This window comes from Coturnix japonica, chromosome 1 (genome assembly GCF_001577835.2).
Source record: "Coturnix japonica isolate 7356 chromosome 1, Coturnix japonica 2.1, whole genome shotgun sequence".
NCBI classification, from domain to species: Eukaryota; Metazoa; Chordata; class Aves; order Galliformes; family Phasianidae; genus Coturnix; species Coturnix japonica.
Window position 1 is genome coordinate 81,843,428 of NC_029516.1, and position 22,335 is coordinate 81,865,762.

At 41.2% G+C, this 22,335-nt stretch overlaps 1 protein-coding gene across 1 annotated transcript in view; it reads left to right on the plus strand.

Moving 5' to 3' along the window:
• Window positions 1-1,309: 1,309 nt before the first annotated feature.
• Window positions 1,310-22,335, plus strand: part of CRYBG3 (crystallin beta-gamma domain containing 3) — an 88,191-nt gene continuing 67,165 nt past the window's right edge. The window contains exons 1-2 of the mRNA XM_015878946.2: window positions 1,310-1,519; window positions 15,225-15,303. Of these exons, the coding sequence (XP_015734432.1) occupies window positions 1,395-1,519; window positions 15,225-15,303 (204 nt within the window). The 5' untranslated portion in view covers window positions 1,310-1,394. The remainder of the gene's footprint in view (window positions 1,520-15,224; window positions 15,304-22,335) is intronic.

Sequence of the window (22,335 nt, forward strand, 5' to 3'; positions counted from 1 at the left end):
TACATCCTGAGGTGGTTGTGAGGATCAATTAATGCTGAAATTATTTGAAGATACCGGATGCTTTGTAAGTGCTAATTACTGTATTCAGGTTTACTACAGCTAAGAATTAAGTCTTACTGAGGGAATAGGTGAGGAAGATGTGAGACATCCATGGTGAGGAAGAATCCCAAGTAGCAGAGTCACTGTGAGCTGAAGCCCCACTGCAGCCTGTTTGTGCAGTTCCACTTAATTGCTTTTAGTAAATTGCCTCTCTTTTAGTTCAATTTTGGGTCTTTGATTACTTCTGAGTGTAAAGGGAGTATATCCTCTCTAAGGTTCCATAAGAGCCTCTTACATTTTTATGGTTGTGGCCCTGATTGCTGTTTTCCCAAGACCGGGCAGCTGTGTGTAAGTACTCTCAGAATGTGGTGGGTTTTTCTCTATAATTTTCTGTCATGACACATTTCATAGGCTTGTACTGGCTTTGGAGCGATGCATAGAAAATTATTTGCCCCTTGTCTTAGCCACTGATGCAAAAAGCAGTGCATGAAAAGGCAGGGAGGCAGTCACAAAGATGAGCAGGAGGGAAGCATGGCTCTGTATTGAAAATTCTGATGTTGAGGTCAGTTGGTTTTACAAGTGATTTGCAGACAGTGAGTTGTTAAGATTTGCCACCCTTCTATCTGTAAAACCAATATTTCTGTTTGTCTCTGAGCTGTTATAAGGGCGAGGTTGTCCCTAGTGTTAGGAATAGTTTGATGTTAACTTGAGGAAGGACACAGGCCTCATAGTGGGAGAGAAATCATCAGAGATTCCTTCTGGTTGGAAAAGACCCATAAAGTCATGGAGTCCAGCCATTAAATGAAGATGTCACTGAATAAAAAATCCCTTCAACAGGCAAGAGAACACCCTTCCTCTATGTTAGCCACCTTCACGTGGCTGAGAGAGGTGGGCATTACATGGCCGCAGTGCTGTACACCTTGCTTTGATGCAGTTGTGGGGCCTGCGTGTTACGTGGCACCCCTGAGGCCGAGTGAAGCAGCTTACTGCCTTAGCACGCACAGACACGTGTGGCATCTGAAAGTTGGCACAAGCAGACGGGCTGGAGCCGGTGGCTGCAGCGAGGCGGCAGCGCGTAGAGCTCAAGGCTCGCTCGTTCCTCCCACGGCTCATGCTGGCACAGCAATACCCGCACGGGACCTTTCCGCCCACGGCCCGCTCCTGCCTGCGGGGGCAGCAACCGGCTCCCGGCCACCTCGGGCTGGGCCGGGTCGGGCTTGAGGGCTGGCCCCGCCCCTGGGCCGGACCGGGCCGCCCCCACCGGGGCGGAGGGAGGCGTGGGCCCCCGCCTGCTGCCGCCGCGGGGACTCGGTGGCGGGCTGCTGCTGGCGGCGATTCGTGTCCCCGGCCCGGCGATGTCCGGCGGGGGTAGCCGGCGGCGGGCCGGCCCCTCCTGGCCGAGCGCCTTCTCCCGCTTCTTCGCCAGGAGCCCCCCGCGCCAGGAGGCGGCGGCGCCCGGGCGGCCGGCGGGCGCGCACAGGTAGGGGCCCGGGCGGCACAGCGAGGTCGGCTTCGCTGCCTCCCCCTTCGCCCCCGAAGGAGCCCGGGGAGCGCGGTGGCCGGGACGGCAATGGGACGTCGCGATACAGGCGGGCTGAGCGAGAGGATGTGGGGCGGAAGGGAGAAGCCGCGGGGCCCGGCCGGGGGGGCACGGGGCAGGTGGGGCCCGACCTCCCTGCGGGGAGCCGACCCTGGGGGGAGCGGCTCCTTGTGAAGTCGGGGGACGGAGACTGGCAGCGCCGCTCCGGGCTGCTCCGTTGGTTGGTCGGTTGTGGAGGGTTGGGGTTCGGCTCCTCGTTTTTAATGCAACGCTACTTCGGGATGGCGTGAGGAGAGCCGGATGCGGGCTGGAGTGGACAGCGAGTCTCTGGGTGTGCGGAGGAGTTTCCGTGGGGGCTCAGTTCAGCGAACATCAGCGCCCGGTCCCAGTGCGGGGCGAGCAGCGCAGCACTGAGCCCTACCGGCAGGGAGCCCTGCGCTGGGGGTACGCGGGGACCGAAGGCGGCCGGGGTTGGGTGCTCGCTTTCCTTCACACCCCTCAGCGTTCCCCGGGCTGCTCTAAATCAGATGGTAATGCAATATAAATATTACTGGGGTGTTTAAGTCTCCATGCAAAATATGTGGCTTCTGGTAACCTGGTTGTTAATAAAATATATATATATATTTTCCTTTTTAAGTATAGAGGGTGCTAACGAGATGAAAAAGTTCTGAAACGTCTCGTGCATTTCTTCCTCTTCCTTTTTTTTTTCTTCTCTTTTTTTCCCCTGCTGGCTGGTTTCTACATGTAGATAAGAAAGAACCACAGATAAAGTTTCCTTCTGCTTCTTATGTTTTGTTATTGGCCTGAGTGAATGAGTGTGTTTTTGTGGTGAGGAGGTGTCAGCTGGCAAGGCCTCATTTCCTCAGGTGTACAACTTATTCATCTTGCTTTCAGTGTGCTGGTTTTAATCATTTTGAGTCATTCTGCACATAAGCAAATAAGGAAACTTTAAGGAGGTATCTTGGTGGTTCTTTCTCACCACTCATGAAAAATTGCAGAGTTATGTTATGCTGACTACTGTATGCAGTCTTCTTAGATGGTCATGTAAATGGATTGTGAAAGATTTTAACTTCTTTTTGCTTTGCATCTGATACACCAGCACATTGCCAAGGATCCACCAGCCTTTTACAAGCACTGATATTTTTATTTCCTGCAAAAAAAAAAATCAGGAGTGATGCTATTGAATCAAGAGCACCTTCACCATTGAGCAGTATGGAATCACCCCTGGCAGGGTGGTTGAGATGTGGCAGAATGTAGAGGCTTGAAAGTGGCTTGGGACATGAAGAGGCAGCAACAGAGGTATTGTAGAGTCACTAAGACTGGAAAAGACCACTAAGATCACCCAGTCCAACCACCAACCCATCTCCACCACGCTCACTAACCATGTTCCCTCAGTGCCACATCCTCACTGTTCTTGAACGCCTCCAGGGACAGTGACTGCACCACCTCCCTGTGCAGCCTGTGCCACTGCCTCGCTGCTATTTCAGAGAGTAAATTTTTCCTGATATCCGACCTGAATCTTACCTGGCACAACTTGAGGCCATTACCTCCCGTCACGCATCCTCCTCACCAGCTGTGGCTGGGACTAAACAAAAAAGTCCAGTGGTTGAGGGGAGTAGGGTGATGCCGGTTGGGTGGTTTGTGAGTGAGATATGCTATCTGCGGTGTGTCCTCGTGGTAGACCTGCAGCACATCACTCGGGGCTGGAGCCAGTTATCTTCATGTAAATCACAGTTTCATTTCCTGCAGCCAATAGCCCTGCCTTTCTCAAGCGGTCCCCACCAGGTGTGAGAAGGTGTAAGAAGGGTTAGGCCTCCTGGCCACCTGTATGACCTTCCCACACAGCGTTAGCTGCAGGGCAGTCACTACCACGATTCCTCTGGAAGCAAGCAAAATTCCTGCAGCTCACAGGAGCCCAATTTGGTATGTTAAAGAGCTTTTTTGTTGTGCCAGGCTTCGGGCGGTGCATTCGCCTGGAATGCTGACGCTCTCGTCTTTGGTTTCCACTGACAGCCTTCTCCATAGATTAGCGTAATTGCATACATTAGCAGTGCCAGGCTGGAGTGAGCGGCCCAGGTTGGCTTGGTGCACTGCTTCAGTGAACGCTGGGTGCGGAGGAATGGATTGCTAAACAATGGGAGAGCTGAGGCTGCCTGTGTGTTTGTTGTTCAGGTGTGGAGGGCAGGAGGCGGATGGGAAATGTGCCTCCTGAGGAGCCTTGTCCGAACATATGCACCACGGTGATTAGTTTCCTGTTCAAACAGTTGGAACGATGCATGTTGGAACAAGATCAAATCAGAAGTGTGTAGCATGAAACTTTTGTGTTGAGATACTGTACCTAGTGCTGTTTCAGAACAGCAGAACTACCAAGGAGAGGGATCAGGAGGTGGGGCGCAGTGGTATGCAAGGCCACATATATCTGCGGTGTATCTGCACTGACCTCCAGAGAAGTGCATCGAGCTTCATGTATCCTATGCAGAATATGGCTTTTTTTGTAATTTTTTCAAGTGTGAGGAGATAAGCACATCATGTCCAAAAGTCATTCTTATTTTCCATCAGCAAGTGTCATGGTGGCACAAGGCAGTGGACATCTGTTATGACTCAGGCTGCTTTTACATACAAATTAAATAAATGTGAATTATCCTTCTCCTAATGCTCTGTCGTTGCTATTTGCTATTCTCAATAATACAAAATAGATATTGGTAACCGCAGTGATTATCTTGGGGCAGTCTGCATCCCAAAGGTGGGAAAATCCCATTCGATTTTTGTGATTCTAACAGGACTCTGATTTATTCAGTTAGTTATTAATGCAGGTTTCTTTAGGCTACCTGGATGAAGATACAGCTTTTACAAGGCCATCTCTTGCGTATTCTTTCAGGGCTGCGCAGCTTCCACACCTTGGCAATTGTCCTGTTGAAAGTGAATGTGACCTGTTAGGTCGCCTTAGAAACTGTCTGGAGGTGTTATGTTTCACCAGTTGCTTTAACCCAGAGCTACCATCAACATCTTATATATAGTTTGTATTTTATATTGTGTAGCAGATTCATTTCAGGTTTATCTTTTTCCCTCTAAGTGCCATTAGTTGGTCAAATAACTACCAGCACAAGTGAGCCTTTGTTGGGCTTGTCCAGATACTTTTTTCTGCATCGCTGAAGTGTATCAGAAACATCAAACAGGGAAAAACAACCTTTTATTTAGTTTCAGAGGGCCTTTTTCCCTCTCTCTCTCTTTCTTTTTTTTTTTTAATTGACATCATTGTTCCGTTCATCCATTAGTTTCTAACTAAGAGCTTTCAGAGGTGGAAGAACGTTGTTTATACTGCCTAAGGAGAGATTAGAGACTCCCTTTCTTCCTCTGGGCTTGCCAGTCATTGTTCCTGTTTATAAAGCGCATGTATTTTTGTAGTGGTTTAAAAAAAAAATAAATCAAATAAATGTATTTGGGAACTACCAGGAATGGCTTGAAAGGGGTGTAATGCATTTCAAACTTATTCTGCCAGCAAGGCTTTGGATGCCCCCTCCCTGGAGGTATTCAAAATCAGGCTGGATGGGGCTTTGAGCAACCTGATCTAGTGGGAGGTGGCCCTGCCTATAGCAGCGAGGTGGAATTAGGTGATCTTAAATGTCCCTTCCAACCTAAATCATCCTATGATTCTGTTTCTTCTAAACTTGCTACCTCCTGTCTGGTTTTGATTCATGTGCTGTTGGCATCTTAGAAGAAATCCATTGTTTGCTGGGAAAAAATAAATAAATCTCTTTTTTTCTCATTAAGACGCTCTTCCTTTCAAAAGGGAAAGTGAAATTTTATTATTACTATTATTATTAAATTCTATCTTATTTGTGAGTGTGCAGCAGAGGTGATGGTTTATGGAACCAGCAAGGGGAAGCCTCCAGTCATTTAGAAGAACTCAAACTTACCAAAGCAAGGCACGTTATGAGAAGTTTCAGTTCACTTATGTTATGTTTGACCTTCTTTCCATTTCTTTTTATTTCCTTGATCTTTCTGTTGTGGCTGTCATTGCAGGATGATTCAAAAGTGAAGCAAAGACCCTGATTCAGCAGATTATCAAAGCGGTTCCCTACACTTATAAATAAGTAAATGTTCTGTATCATGCTACAGTGGGGCCTCATTTGATTAAAATTAGGTGTAGATGTCAATGTCTCATGGGAGTGAGACCAGAAGGAGCAAGTCCAACAGCTGGCCTTGTGATTGTGAGACACTTCCTAGAGGAAATGTTAGTGGAGCATTAATTATAATAGTAGCACTCCTTAAAAGAAACAAACCTACTTATTACGTGTTAACAGTGCTGTCTCCTTTCAGTTATATTCGTAATTATTGTCAGATTTTCAGAGTATCTATGAATCATTGGTTCTAAGGAAGTCAGTCCCACAGCAGCAAAAACTAACTCGTCGGTAGGTAGACAGAAGACTCACAAGTGGGGAAAAAACAAAACTCAAATATATTGCTGCATTTCTGATCATCAGAACTTCTCATAGAGATGAGAACCCAACCAATTCTGTTTTCTGAGAGTTTTTTTGGACTGCGTGCAGTTGAATATGTGCTAGTGTAAACTGTTGTGTTTCCAGACAGTAGCAGTGCTACATTGCTTACCCTGTAGGATATTTTCCTGAGGATGTTACCACATCTGTTTTTTCTACTGTTTTAATTTTCATTTCATTTCTAAAGTCCCTTGTACGGATTTCCACTAACTTTACAATGTTATATGGTGTTGCTTTTGAGGGACTCGCTGTGTTTTACTGGTGACTCCAGCATCTTTCTTTGATTTTCTTTTCTGGGTTGCTTTTTCTTAGTGCCTTCTATTATAAATTTAATTAAACTCTATTTGCCAAGAGGAAAGTAGGTACTACTACTTTTTTAATGTCTTCCATCTTATTGTCATTTGTAAGCACATTGTTGACTCTCAGCCCTTCAAATATGTGCCTTTTGAAAGTAATTATATAATAACCTGTCTATTTTCAGTTAACTCGATAATTTTAACCTTAAATAGTTTCTGAATCTGCTTCTGATATTATACCAAGTCTAATATGTTAGCTGCCAGAAACATATTTATTTCATGAGCATGCTGAAAACTTGACTGAACCTCTGAGGCTAGCAAATACAGAGCAGATTCTATATTAATGTTTGTTACTATGCTTGACAGATGCCAGAAGAAAAACCGTAGCGTAATCTGGTATAATCCTACTGCCCAGTGTTGAAGTAGGCCCTACTCAGGAATGTTTTTCTTTCTTTTCTCTACCTTTTGTTTGGCTGCTGAATTCCCTCACGTGTAGAACAGATTAAGTTATTCATCAAGGGAGATCAGGGGCCGTCATACTTATTTCACTTAGTTCCAGCCTTTTAAGTTGAAAGGGACTTGTTTGATGTCAAGAAATGGTTTTTGCAGTTTTAACATACATTTTCTCTGTAAAATGTGTCATTTGGTACTTTTATAATATCTTTATTTTTCACGGGTGTTTTTTTGTTGTTTTTTTTTTTTTCCTTTAGTTTGCATTTTGAAAGAGGATTAACAAAATCTCTTCATTTTGTACTAACACATTCTGTAGCTCGCTTAGTGTATGGGAGGCAGCAATACTAACACAGGGCATGAAGCTGACCTAGCTTTACTGTGCATCAGAGCAAAAGCAGTATGTAAACAAGCAGCATAAACAGGTCTGAGAGGAAAAAATGTTTCAGTAAAAACCTCCTAAATTGCTTAAATGCTCTCTGTAATCAAACCAGTTTTCAAGTGGGATTGTTTAATTGAATAGAATGTTTTATGCTATTCCAGCACTTACATTAGTTGGTTAATTTTAACACTTCTTTTGCCTGAGTTCATCCTCCTTTTGCTTCCCTTTTCTTCATCCTTTGCCTCTCTGTGGCTCCTGCTCCTTTCCTCCCCGCTTCCTTTATTTGTTTTAAGTAGTTGCTTTGCTTTCCTTTCATGTTCTGATCTCAGAATCACTGGCTTGTTTTTAGAATTTCCATTTATCCTCATGGCTCCTCCCTGTGTGCATGGCTTACACATAAGCACCAAAGTAGGAGCCAGAAACATTGCATTTAAATTTCTGTGCTAACACTCCCTCTCTCCTCAAGACAAGCCCTGAAGGCCTTGTCAGAAACTGGAGTAAGGCTTCATCACCGCTGCTACCATTTGGTTTCTGTGACCGGTGTTTGCCTTGGGAACCTGGCTGTGAAGTTGGCTACAATTTATCTTTTTGAAGCTTCTCCAAAAGAGCTGTGTTGTATTTTCCAAGAGTGGGGGGAGAGATAAAATAGTTCTGTGGTTGTTGCTGTTTTCTGTTAAAACACCAGCATCTTTATTTTCTCTTACAATGCTTCTGTACTTTGACTGACATTTGATGCAGAAGGCTGTTTGTAAGAATCTTCATTGCTTTCTCCCCAAGCAGAGATGCTGGAATGGCATCTTCTTGGCACTGGACTTTTCAGTAATGTTTGCCTTTCGATTCATTTAACAGATGTTATTCAACGTATGCGCCAAAAGTTTGACTCTTAAAAATTCTATAAACGCTGTTTGTAGATCAGGTTTGGACAGTTCTCCAGGCTTCACAGGACATGAATGGTTTCACAGGTGTGATTTTAGGATCTAGAGCAAGGTGTTGGCATTTCAATTATGCTTTTATGTCTATTCTGTTTGTTTGGATTAAAGGGGAAGGATTGAAAAGTTGATTTATCAAGTCTTCCAGGTGAGCTGTGAAGTTAGTAAATGTGATGTTGATCCTAACATTGCTGGAGGATGGGAACTGTCAGGCTTGATTTTGTTGATGAAACTGCTACTTTAGTTGATAAACTGCTGAAGTAGCAACTTCAGGCTCTTTAAGGCATCTGACCTGATGCTGGTGCTTCAATTAAAGTATTCACAAACATAATGGTAGCAGGACAAACTAAGAGATATGAAGAACTGGATGTGGAAAATAATTTTCTACTTCTTTTATGTAAAAAAGCTTATTTTTTAATCAATCAATGCAATATCTCTACAAGCAATTTGAAAGAAGAGAAGATTGTATCTTGGGAAGTTTGCAGATGAGTAGAGTGTATTTTTATGGGCATTTCCGTATAGATGGCAATGTTGCAGAAGCAAGTGAAATTGCATTGAAGTGGTTGGCAGTCACTGAATGGGAGCTGCCAAAGCAAAATGATGGCTTAGATAGAAAAAGTGATTCTCAGAAGTATAAATGACTAGTGTAGTGAGTCTAGTTAAAGCATCCATGTTTTACTATGAAAAAGGTACCAACAAACTGGAAATGGCTCTGAAAATTGCTCCGGAACAATCTGATGTCTGGAAAAGCTGCCTCACAGAATAAATTTGAGTAGCACAATAGCATTTAGTTTGTCTAAGAGTAGGTTTTGAAATGATAGGATTACGGATTTAGGCATGGCTTTGCCTCAAGGTACGTAACTGCAAGGGAAATCAGAGCTAAGTGCTTCTCATCACCGCAGACCCGTGACTTGAGAAAGGTAGATGTAGGTTGATTCCATAGAGGAGAGATGAAGCTTGACAAATTTGGACTGGCAGGCCTATGTTTTAGTTGTGACTTTGTGGATTTAGTGGTAGTAAACATGGGAAAGTGTTTTTATTTTTTCTTTACAAATACTGTACGTTCTCCATTGTTCACTGTTTTTGTTGTGTTTTGGTTTTTTTTTTAATTAAAACTACAGGTGTAATGCAGGTCTACATCAGTAAGATTTTGTGATCTAGATTATTTGGGAGGCCAGCTTTGATAATCATAGTGGCAGTTATGTGTGGCAAGTAGGGCAACTGGTGTGTATAATAGAAAATGTTACTCAAAGGTCTGAATTGTCTAAGTCTTCTTTATAATTACCACTTAGAAGCAGGAGCAAAGAAAAAAACAGTACTTGCTAACCTATAGCTTTTTGCAGATGTATCATAAAAGTTCATAACTACTACTGGCCTGTTCATGTGGTTTGAGAATCCCTGTACTGTGCTGAAACTTCACAATGACTTTGGTCTTGCGCATCTATATTTGATAGTATTACTTGACTCACAGTTCTCATTCGCATTCTTCAGGGAGGCTCACTTAGCTTTGGTTTAAGTTAATGGGTGATCACATTTTCTTTAGCAACTTCTGTGTTCTGTAGGGTCTGATGTTTTCTCAGGAGGTTAACACTGAATGTGTCACTGTCTTAGCACTAAGTAAAACTGGAAAGAAGGGATGACATCACGACCAAATACAGTGTAGCTTTGCAGAGAGGAGTGCTTGTTTTTTTCAGTGTGAGGTAAAAGGCAGGGGTCAGAAACTAGAGTCATGTCCCAGAATTCTGAAATAAAGAAAAAGGTAAGAAAGGAAAGACAAAAATTACATTGGCTCATGTGATGACTGCGCTGGAGGATGAATTGTATCTACAGTACCAAAATGAAGATGCATCATCTTGAGGAAAACGTAGAATAAATTACTAAATACATGACTGGATGGATATATCACAATCAATATCATTAAACATAGAGAGGTCATGCTTAGTTAATTAGTGTTGTATCAGCAAGGCCAAATGTAGTGTCTTAGGGTTGCTTGGTATCCTATGACACATTTCAGGTTAGGTGTACTAATGCAATGACAAGTCCTTTCCTGGAATGGCTACTGTTTTTTTTTTTGATCTGAAAGGGAGCCCAGTTAAAAATGGGCAGTGTTAACTTAATGCAGTGTCAAGGAGGGTTTGGCTGTGTGGGGAGTCAGCTGTTCCTGGAGAGAGGCAAACTGGTAGCGCTCTCGCTTCTCTGGCAACATCTTTTTACATCTTGGCTTCATAAGAAGTAAATTCTGGACCCACAGTGTTGGAAGTGACTTCTGTTTGTACAGTTGGAGTATTCCCTGGTGGGAGCAAGAGGCAAGGGCAGCATCTCTAAGTATTGTCATGATGTTGCGTGAGTTAAGCTTTAGCCAGCTGTCCCTATTTCTTTAAAGGGTTGCCCATTAATTGCTCCATTCTCAAGCAGGAATCCATAGCAGGTACCTTGTAAGAGGAGAGTAAAATGCCACAGCAGTTAGCTTCAGTTTAATAAGCTTTGCATCTGGTCATTCTTATCACAGCGCACACATTTGTGCTTCATCGCACTTACATACTGCCTGTAGATTGTTTTTTATCTGACACAACATGTCCACAATCTGCTGTGTGCATAATAGGGGTGAGGTTAGCTAATAGAGGAAGAGAGGGTGGGCTTTTAATTTGCAAGTTCCCAGGGATTGTTGCAAAGAACAAAGCTGGAGGAAGCAGACTCCTGGTGCTGCACAGAGATGCTGCGAGGGCCTTTTGAACATGTAATTGTTTATAATTGTCTTGTTCTGTTTTTAGAGACAGTTGGAAAAGATCTCACAAACCACATACTTAAATTTGCTCCCCTTCAGCTTTTTCTTTATTGACTCCTATCCTTCTTATGTGTTAGCAAAACTGGATTTGAATACTTGTCTACTTTTCTGTGTTTTGTGTGAGCGACCTTACCATATATGTATGGGGATATAAACATTTTTTTTCACCTATAAGACTCTGTGACCTTTCCTATGTAAGTGTTATGATTAAAAACTTGGACCAAAATCTGCTTCTGATTCAGACACCACCTGTCCTGGTATTATGGAAAGGTCAGAACAGATTTGCAGCAGCAGATGAACAAAAAGCATTAGAAAATCACACACAGAGAAGTTTGTGCAGAACATACAGGATGGAATATATTTTAACTTGTGTTTAATCTCAAATATTTAAAGAAGTGACACTAGTTCAGGATGCATTCTGGCAAGATAGTAGGGAAAAGCAGCAAGACAGAGGAAGAAATCTCTCTGCCTTCACTGAAGATTAACCCATCTGTGTCAGATGCACCAACAAATGATGAGAAAATGCATGTCAGGCAGAAATAGCAGTAGGAGGGCAGTAGATTACTTGAGAAGCAGCCAAAAAGCTTAGATTCTAGTCTTAATTTTAACAGTATCTTTATTACTCAGGACAAATTATTTGTTATTTCTATGCCTTCTTTTTGTTATTGTTTATAAAATAAAAGTTGTATCTGCCTAAATTCGTAAACAAGCAGTTGCAACCATCTGTGAATGACAGCCTGTATGGGTAAAGTCCACAAAAGCACACTGTGGAGGGACAGAGGGGTTTTCTTTGGTATCAGGATCACACTGTGCTTGTTCACATCCCAAAAGTGACTACAAAGTGGACCCCAGACTTGAGATATGTGCAAGGAGTCCAGGCAGATGAGAGGGCTTTTGGAGCAGCGGTTGTCAGCAGGGAGAGCAGTGTTCTGAGTAGACCTTGCCACCTTCCTTAAGGGGGGCGAGGAAGTTGTGACCCTCTTGTCACAAGATACCTTTATTGGAAAGGCAGGAGAACCCTTCTGGGGCCAGACAGTAAGTTGCAAGGCAGATTAGTTTTAAGAGCTTTTAGGGCTAATTCTTGTCAATATTAAATCTGTGGTCTCTCTTAGTATTCTATCAGACTGGCTGTATAAAAACAGCGCTTTGGGAAGTGTGGAATTGTAGACTCATGAGAATCATCATCTTTGCTTGAGAAGTGGAAGTGCTGTAGCCCTGAGAGCTGGCTGGCTGATTTAACAAAGTGATATGGGTAGCTAACCACAAACCTATATTTCAAGGTGTTGAACAGGGGGTAGTACGCTTGCTGCCTGGTGTGGCCAAAAAGGCACTGCCCCAGAGAAGTCTGAGGCAACCATGGAGCCTTGTGGAGGTGACCTGTTAATGCAGATGCAACTCAAATGTGTGTGGGGTGAGCCTGTACATATGGTCAATCTGTAGCTTTCAGTTCTTAGCAAAGGCATAACAATTCTGTGGTAATAATATCACACAGTTAACATCTATAGCAATTATAAGTATCAGCCTCTTCTCTCAGATAACAGTGATAGGATGAGAGGAAGTGGCTTCAGGTTGGATATTAAGAAAACTTTCTTTTCAGAAAGAGTGGTGATGCAGTGGCACAGGCTGCCCAGAGAGATGATGGAGTCACCATCTCTGGAGGTGTTCAAGAGCTGTGTGGATGCGGCACTGAGGGACATGGTCAGTGGGCATGGTGGGGATGGGTTGACAGGAGGACCGGGTGATCTTAGAAGTCTTTTCCAACCTTAATGATACTATGGAAACTGAGCCTTAGCTCAGGTGACCAGAAGTAGCCTTACAGTGATGTGAGCTGCAAGAGCATGTGCCTGCTGGTACCTGCCTGCTTGCTCCAGGTGTGGAGACTTCTTTTTCTCCCTCATGTTTATCTAAGAACATGGTGCTACTGGAGCCCTGCTGAGCTGGGTTGGGGGTGGGAAGAGGTTGCTAAGGTTGAGGAAGAAGGTGTGGAATTTTCTGAAGCTTGCTCTGCTGACAAAGTCAGCATGTGGGGGAACTACACCCTAAAGCAAAAGATTCAGGAATGTAGAAACGCTAGAATATTGGCCATGAAGGGGAGTGGGCAATGGCTTCCAAGTTTATGTTTATTTAATGCCGGAAAGTAAAGTCTTTATACTTTTTATTATTATTACTATTAGTTGATTTTAAGATGCTTATCCACTGTACTGAACTTTTAGTTTTGATGCGTACTCTGGAATTTCATAGCAAGCAGCCTCAGCCTGACCAGTGAGGAGAAAGTAATATGGAGATGTATTTCAAATACAAAACAAAAAGTAGGAAAGTGCTGTAAGGATTGGGGTGGGGTGGGGGGAACAGAACATGAAGGAAGAATATGGGCAAAGCAAAGTGGTAAAAGAACTGGATATAAATGGTCTCTGTTGGTAATACTTAACAGAAGTGAACAGTGCTTTTTTTTCTGCAGTAAAGTTACATAGATAGTGATATGCTGAAAGCAAGAAGAATGCCTAATGGATATCAGACTTGTTCTTCTGCTTGTAGTATAGAGAACTTCTGTACTGAGTCAGGTGTATTGGCATCAGGAACAGCTGTGCAGATCCATGATTTTTTAATTCTCATGTAAAGATAGGAGGGAGAAAATAAGTTACGTGTGTAATTTGTACTTTGGAGCATTTTCCTAGTGTGCCAGGCTGCCCAGAAGTGTTGAAGACATCTCCTTCACAAAATACATAAATGGCACAAGAAATTAACAGAAGAGTATAGTAATTGATTCGCTCTGTGTTACATGGAGGCAAATAAAGACAGGACTTTCAGTGTTACTCTCCCTGAAAAAGCATCTTAGTGTTTTTGAATGTGTTATGAAAGATTACCGGAGGTGCTCTGGGAGTACATGGTTCTATAATGAAGGGGATCTATAAAAGACAGGAAAGCGCTTTTCTTTTCTGTTTTGAAGCGGATCAGAAAGATCTTAACCTTTGCTGCAGGAGCATTCTGTTCTCATTTTGGCTTAGGGAAGCTTAACCCTGAGCAGCTGGTAGGGAAATCATCATATTCTTGGACTGAATGTTCTACTCTGTGTGAATGTGAACGTATGCTTAGCTGCTGTACCTAATGCACAATTGGAATAAAACCTTTCTTTACAGAAGTCCTACTGGGTCATGCTTACCTGTGGCTTTTCAGTCAGAGGTTATGGGGTTACTAGTCTACATCCAAATCCTGACAGAATTCAATAAAATGTGAATAACATGTTTTATTCTTTTATTTAAATAGTTTTATGCTCATCTCTTCACACAGATAAAAACATAATGGCTTGTGCATTTATAAATAGCAAAGCTAAATTTCTAAAATTAACAAAGAAAGCTGTTTGAAGTGGTTATCACTTCACTGCAAAACTGAACATTTCTCACATGCTAAATTGATATGGTGATAGGCAATGCAGGAAGTGATCTGTCATTAACATCCTCAAATGTTTTCCCTTATATAATTTTGCTTTGTAGTTGCATGTAGCGTGAAGGTTTTTATTAAAATGTTTGCTGCTGGATTGTACTTAAGGATGGTTATAAGAATCAGGGCAAAACAAATGTTCCCCTCATTCCAGAGATGGGATTCTGAAGAATGTTTTGACCAAGGTAAACTGGCTATAAGGACATAGGAGACTTTGGACTACTAACATTTATAATGGACAGTGAGTGTTGCCTTGGTAATTATGACACACCTGATGTCACCTTTGTAAAATTTCTTCTTAATTTGCTTGCAAACCCCCCATTAGGTACGTTCATTGTTCAGTAAAGTTTTGATAAATCTGATGGCTGTGATTTGTGATGATTCCATCTGCCCTGAGCACACCCCATTTGACCACAATCCTTAGTGTAAGGACTGTGAATGCCTTCTAGCTGCACGGTGGTTGTTGCTATGCCAAGGAATGCTGCAGTGGGCAAGTCATCAACTATGCTATTTTTTTTTTTCCAGAAAAAAGTTAACACGTATATACATGAAATTTGGGTTTTTTGTTTTGCTTTGTTTTGTATTTTCAGTTGGAGAACAGCCTTAGTTACACTATCTGCCATTTCTGAATGCTTGAGTTATGAATATGTCATTATGATGTGCAATAGGTACTTTGCTTTCATTTTAAGCTTTTTGGGGCATGGCTTTTTCAGTTGCAGTGTATGCAGAATATGGCTATGTTTTGGAAAACATGTTTTTTGTCCTTTTAAGTCAATGCTCTTTTGTGTTTAATTTGAATCTATTGGCTCTCAAGTACAATTGAATAATTCAAGTCCTCAGTGTTGCAAAATATCTTTGTTTTTCAGTTCTGAAAACAAAGGGAGTGAAGCCATAAATTTAAAGAGCAACCAAAAGGAAAGCACAACTCTTCCTGCACTTTTGAAGGTATGATTTCTATTTTACTAATACTTAATTGAGCTAAGCCTGCTGCATTTGCTTGTGGTTCTTTGCTAAGTTTTGAGGTTAGAGTTATTCGTGCACTGTGAAGTAGCACGTAGTTGCTGTATTCTGGGTTAGGATCCATTATGCTAGGGTTATGCATGTAAAAAAGGGAGACTGTTCATACTTCATGTTACTGAAATAAAGTTTGTGTATTTACTTACATGAAAGGAGTGGAAGTCTAGTGCCTATTCTATATGCAGTCAGCCAGTAAAGGAGGAAGTATTTTTATCAAATGATGGTTTCAGGCATTCCCCTAAAGTACTGTTTCTGTATAATTTACGACTATCTAACCAGCAAGTGTTTTTCTTGATGTTTCACTGGTTGCCAACCAGAGCGTTCTAAGATCTTTCTGCTGAAATACTTGCGCGTTGCCTATTCTTCACCAGTGCTACCCATGTTAATCATGCTTGTCTTGTCCTGTAACAGACATGTTTCCATGTGATCAGAATTTTGTCCTGTGAGTCATTTGACACAAAGTGGTAGCTGCCCATAAGGTTGTGTTTAGATTTAGTCAAATATCATAAATAGTTATATAGAAGAATGGGGCCTTGTGATACAACCCTCTTCAGAATAGTTGCTGTAACATCATGCCATGTGGAGTCATTCTAGCAGTTTATTTGCTCTAACCACTTCTTTTGTTCTCGTTCCTTTTCTTAGTAGCAGGGTAATACGGATAATTTTGTGAGTTTCCCCAAAAGGACATTGACTAGTTACCCAGACTCCTCTGTGGATATAGTAGACTTCTTAACAGACTGAATCTGAGGTTTTCATCCTATGTTGCCTAGACTAAGCACTAGCAGTGTATGGGGAAGTGGTCTTTTTCCTATGTGACTTGCAGTGACTGTATAGTGGCATCTTTGGTATCTAGGGTCTACTTGACTTAGTTTTACCAAAGCATAAGAGGCATCTTTTCTCTCTTTTTTTTTTTTTTTTTTGTCTCACCATTGAAACTTTTTATTTGATTATGTTGTCTTAGATTTATGTTTGGCAATCTAAAGAGTTAGACTGTGTGTTTCATTATCTATTGAAATAATACCTGGCTGTTTGGCATTGTATAAGCTTTAGAAGGAAGGTGCAGCTTTCAATTACCGGAATATGCTAGCTGTTTACACATATTGAGTGCTTCCTGTCTTAACTTCTTTCCATTTTTCTTAAGTTGATCAGAAATCTTCTGATACGCTTTAACAGTTTTGTACACATAGTAATAAGTGCTCTTAGCTCTATAATTTTATCTTTTGTGCACTGCAATTACAACTAGTTAGCAAGAAGTGATTTATAGAAGTGGTCCCCATCAACCCTTTTTTCAATTGATAAAATCCTTTCTTTTCCTGCCACTGTTCCCTCCAACATACACATTTTTGATAGTGTCACACTGTTCAGTGACCGACATTGCTCAAAATAGCATCTTGTACAAAGATAACAAGAATGTAGCTGAACAGTTGAAAAGAAATGGAGTTCCGTTTCACTTGCAAAGGAAAATGTATGATATAGAGAAATCTTCCATTTTCGTTCACTGAGACATCAAGGTAACTATTCGAAAAAAAGATGTTGTGTAGTTACCAAATGTACTTCGTGAGGAAGTTTAAGGCTGTCTATCTGCATTGGTGTCTTTGAACCATGTCCCTTCTTACCCATTTCAGGTGAATAGTCACTACAAATTGATACCGTGTTGAATCTGTTTGCCACTGAGTTAATGATCCATTGTGCTTCTGACAGGCCTATATGCTATGATCTAATTTTTTTATATCCATTGGCCATCTCAGCAGAAGGTCAGAGCTGGCAAAGAATCTGTAAGTCTCTGTCTTAACAAAGTCAGACATTTTAATTGTAACTGACTGGATGACTAGAGCTGAGAACCATCCTGAGCTACCATAGCTCTTCAGCTGTTCTGAAAGCTTTACGCACTCTTTTATTCCCTTTGATGAAATCTTTAGCTGTGTGGGAGAAAAAGTTAATACCTTATGAAAATTTTATGTTTATATGCAAGGATGATGTTATCAATAGTCATTTGATCGTCTTTTAAAAAATGTGATTGAAATATATTTACTACATTTGTTCATTGCCAGAATGTTCACCATAGCCTGCTACTGTTTATTTACAGATTTTATTTGGCTTCTGTTTCTTTGAACTAGAGCTGTAAACAGTGTAAATGCTCCATTTGAATGATGTGATTGTTGAACATAAGGCTGCATGGCTGTAAACACGTCTTGTACTTCGTGCTGTCTTTGCTCATCATCTGTGTTGCATGGTGTCCAGTGTGTGTTAGTGTATCTTTAGCCTCACTTTTAGCACTGCAGGGACTTTGTTTTTGAAGGGAATATTGCAATTATGTTTCCTGTAGAGGTCCTTGAATACATCCTTCCAGTTTCTGGCAATATCTTTAAAACAGAGATCTGCAAATAGAACATAGGTTTACTAATTGAACTAATGCCACTATTGTAGTGAGCTGCATGCTGTTGAATGTATACTTAGTATAGCTTTGAGGAAATCACACAGCACTCTTGCTGGTCATGCTTGTGCTGCAGGTCTAACCTGGGTTTCTGTGGTATTACTATATAGTAGTTACAGCTCCAGTGACTGGTGCTTGGATTACCTCCATGGCAGTGAGTGGTTTCAGTTTCAGACTATACCTACATGAGCTTCTCAGCCAACTGAGGCTTTGCTTTGGCAGTGTAGGCAGATGGACTTGCCTGACAGTCATCCCCAGACATCCTTCCTGTAACAGTGCCTGGAAGAAAAAGCATGTTCTCCTGTGATTGATCAGGAAAGAGTTCTTAAGCAGCTAGGCATAAGAACTGCCCTGTGAGCTTTGCAAAGCAATTGCGAAAGTTTGAGAAAGGAGATACAAATAGAATCTGCTGAATGTATAATTTAGTCTGCGGTATTTTGATAGCATTCAATATTTTATAATTTATCCCAGAGGCTAAAGCCTGGATCATAATTGCCTCAGTTAACTAGAAACAGAGATTCTCAATTTTCATAGAAAGCAGAGGCAGAAAGTACAACTCTACCCCAAGGTGAGAACACGTTATCTGTCATACCTGATAGAAGTTTGTCTAACTTGTTCTCAGAGACCCCCAGGGATGGAGATCTCTAAGATCTCTACAACTTTGTCATCAGACAACTGTTCCACTGATTTCTTAAACCTTGTAATTAAAAAGTCATTTCTCAGCATCCAATCTAAAGTTTCCTTGCTACAAATTAAACCTTTTCCTAGTTGTCCTATGGTAAGTATTTATGCATACTGTGAATATTGAGAAGAGATTGTTCTGAAACAATCTCACATTAGTTTCATTTTGGGTTAGAGATGTCTGTATTTAAATGGTAGATGAACTATTACAGTTTTATGTCAGCGACTCCAATTATGTGAGAAGGTGTAGCCAGATTCCTCTTGGAGCTGCAACAATAGTTAGCTATAAGGATATATATATTTATTTCCCCCTTTGCTATAAGAGTGGTCAAGTATTGACAGAGATTGTGTAAGAACGTTGTGGAATCTTTCACAACGTTCACAATTGTCACGGTTTAAACGAAAATCCACCTGCGTCCGTGACAGGGGGCCGTGGGCCCCGCAGGGGCCCTAGGCCAAAAGGAAAAAAAATTAATTAGGAAAAGAAAACAGCGGCAACGATCTAAGGAGGCACACTTATTTACTAAATACTATATCGAAATACAGGATAACACAATATAATACAATATAATTGAATATTGAGCTAATGAATCAAGCAAAATAGGAGAGAGAATGAGTCCCGAAACCGAGAGGCCTACTGTGAATCTAGGCGAAACAGTGAAGGCTCCCACACACTCCCCTGAACGCCATAACTCAAAAGACGTCCGTCTAGCCTGCGACAGAGATAATATAGGGTCCAGGTCCCGTGACCCATCTCTGACCGTGTTGTTCTCTGGGAGATGTAATCTTCTTCTGTAAGCTGCAGATTCAGTAAAATTATTCATTTTTTATATGATGTTATGATGTGGAATACTGATAGTAAAATTACAAAATTATTAAACCATGACAACAATTCAAAACTCAGCAGTACCTTGAACTTAGTGAATCCACGTAGCTGTTCTTACTAAATGTCCATAATTCTGACTTCATCATTAGTTTTGAATTCTGAGTACAGAAATGAAAATTAAGCCAAATGTCATAGCTTATCGCATTGTTTCCTTTAGCATCATTTTGTTTCGTATTGTTTTTATTTCATATGGTATGTTATGTAAGTACTGTCTGCATGCTTGCTGAATGCCCTTGCTGTAGACCCAGTAGAAATGAAAGAAATGAGTCTTCGACTTTTGGGAGCCAAGGAAGCTGGAATATTGCTACCAACCATGAATTTTTTAAAAACTGAGCTGCTTTTAAAAAATGTGGCTGTTGCTGCCCTCAGAAACAAAATAAAATCAAAACATTTTTTTGGAGTTCGTATGATCTCCTGTGGAACCCAACAGCAAATCTTTTCCTCTTTGGCCAATGTTAAGTCTTTCTTTGGAATGAGATGTTATAGGAGAGTGCATAGAATCTTCTGTTTGCCCAGGACGCTTTGTTAAGTAATGGTATTATCAGCTGTATGTGTTTGGGAAGGCATTTCAAGATCACGCTACCTGGTGTCCTGGTAAGGTCTTCCGTCATACCGGAGGTTTTTAGAAAAGATGATCCTGAAACATGCTTCCTTCTTTACTACTCTGGTTCTTCAAGGACTGCGAGCAACTTCATTTCAGGATGGATGAAAATACAGCGGGCTTAAACCTTGCTGAGTCTGGTGCGCATAACCGCTGAGGAGACAGAGAAGACATATGAGGAAGAGAGTAATGCCAGAAGCTATAGCCTGCCATTAGAATTTAAGTACATGGGGAAATCACGCTGTCTCACCCTGTTCCCAGCGTACTGCCTACTTGTACGTGGTTTTTTTTAATTATTATTATTTTTTTAAACACCGAAAAGGTGAATTTGACCTTTTTTTTTTTTTTTTTTAATTTATTTTTGAATATCAGGAAATGATGCTGTAAAAACATTTTAATTAAAAGGCAATGAATGGAAGAGTAGTTCTGGGAGAATGTAAGGAAAAGCTAAAAGACCATTTAAATCCATTCTCCGTGGCTCATAATAGACCTAATCATAACTGGGAGATGTGTGTATATTTGTATATTGAGAAATGAGTGCCAGTTCTTACTCTTCAATCAGTGCTTTAAAGTAATTTCAGGAGGAAATTCAGAGAGAATTTCTAAAATAACTTTCAACTGTATGAACAGAGTTTCTTAAATTTTAACATACGCTTCCTCATTCTAGAGGCTTTCCCTGAGTTGGAATTCACCATGAAGGTGACCTCACAGAAACTTTATTTAAAACTTTTTTTCTTCCTTATTTGAAACCTTTGTGCTTACCACCCTGCTTTCTGTTCACTTGTCAGGAAAGGTATCTGAATATCTCCTCAGATTTTATGCAGGTTTCAGAACATCTTTGTTTTGTCTTTTCTTTCATCATCTGACAAGTGAAATGTGTTAAGGTCCCCTCGGTGTTTGAAAAATTCAAATGGATAAACAAATTTTAGAAGTCCCAGTGCTGAACTTTCAACAAAGGCTGTCATCCTTCCAAATGTTAAATAGTCATTGAATTTAACTAGATGCATTTAAAAAAAAAAAAAAGCAAAACGTAAACGGTTTAACTAAAAAGTCCCTCCTGCTGTTTAACTTTTACATCTAATTATGCTGTGATTTCATTAATTTTTAATTACTCTTTTAGTGTTTACATGACTTGATTATTTTAATTTTCTTTTTCATGTCGAAACAAGCAGAGAAAGGAGAACATGGAAGGAAAACTTTGCAGTGTGAGAGAGTCAGAAGGCTCAGAGGCTCAAAGCATTGGTTATTTGTGGGAAATAGAACCCAGATATAAGTTGAATCCCCAAAACTTCCAGGACCATCTTTGTTATTCTTTGTTTGCTTTTTCCTGATTAGTTAAAGCTATTATTTAGTGAGGACAAGCAGATTTTTATAATGGTAGAGATCTCTTGCATTGTGTCCAACTCTACTTTAATTACTGGTATAATGAAAACAAACAAACACAACTCTGTGTCAGAGTTGTTTCTGAGTCTATTTCTCTCATGAGCATGAGCAGCATAAGACTCTTAGGAGATCTATTTATTGTGTGTTTTGTTGCCTGATAGTTCCTTTTCCTGATTTTTTTTCTTAATGCTATGACAGTTTGTTTAAATGACTCTTGTTCTCAGTCTCTCCCACTACATCCAGTCCTTTTTCATCAGGTTTGCCATAGACAGTAGGGACAGTTCGCATGAACTATGTTTGGTGAAGAGGCTCAGGGAAGAACTTACCACGCCTGTTGTAGCGAGGTTGTGGTGAGTTGGAGTCATCTTTTGCCACATAACTAGTGATAGGATGAGAGGAATGGCCTGAAGTTGTGCCAGGGGATGTTCAAGTTGGATATTAGGAAACGTTTTTTTCCTGGAAAAAGCCATCAGGTGCTGGAAGCGGTGGAGTCACCATCCCTGGAGATGTTCAAGAAACGTGTAGTACTAAGGAACATGGTTTAGTGGGGAGATGCTGGTGGTAGGTGGATGGTTGGACTAAATGATCTTGGAAGTCTTCTCCAACCTTGGTGATTCTATGATTCCCTATTGTTTGAAAGTGCCTAACTTCTTTGTCTTGTGCTAAAAACATGCACCTACATGATATGGCTCAGTGTGTCCCACTCATTGCAAATCAAGTGGAAGATTACAGCAAAGATGCTACACCCACCCAGAGAAGGGAGGTCTGCTGAAAAACATGGAGCAGAGAGTCATCATGGGAATGTACTAATCTGTCAGTAGCCTGAACTATCTCCATGTCGATTTTGTTTAGTATACAAGATTTGCATGCAGTAGAGCTGTTGAGATCAAATGAAATGCTCGGAAATTGTGAAATTAAATGTGGCCATCGTAGCTATGTTGAAAGCTCAAAATTAGGCCTGGGAACATTGTTAAT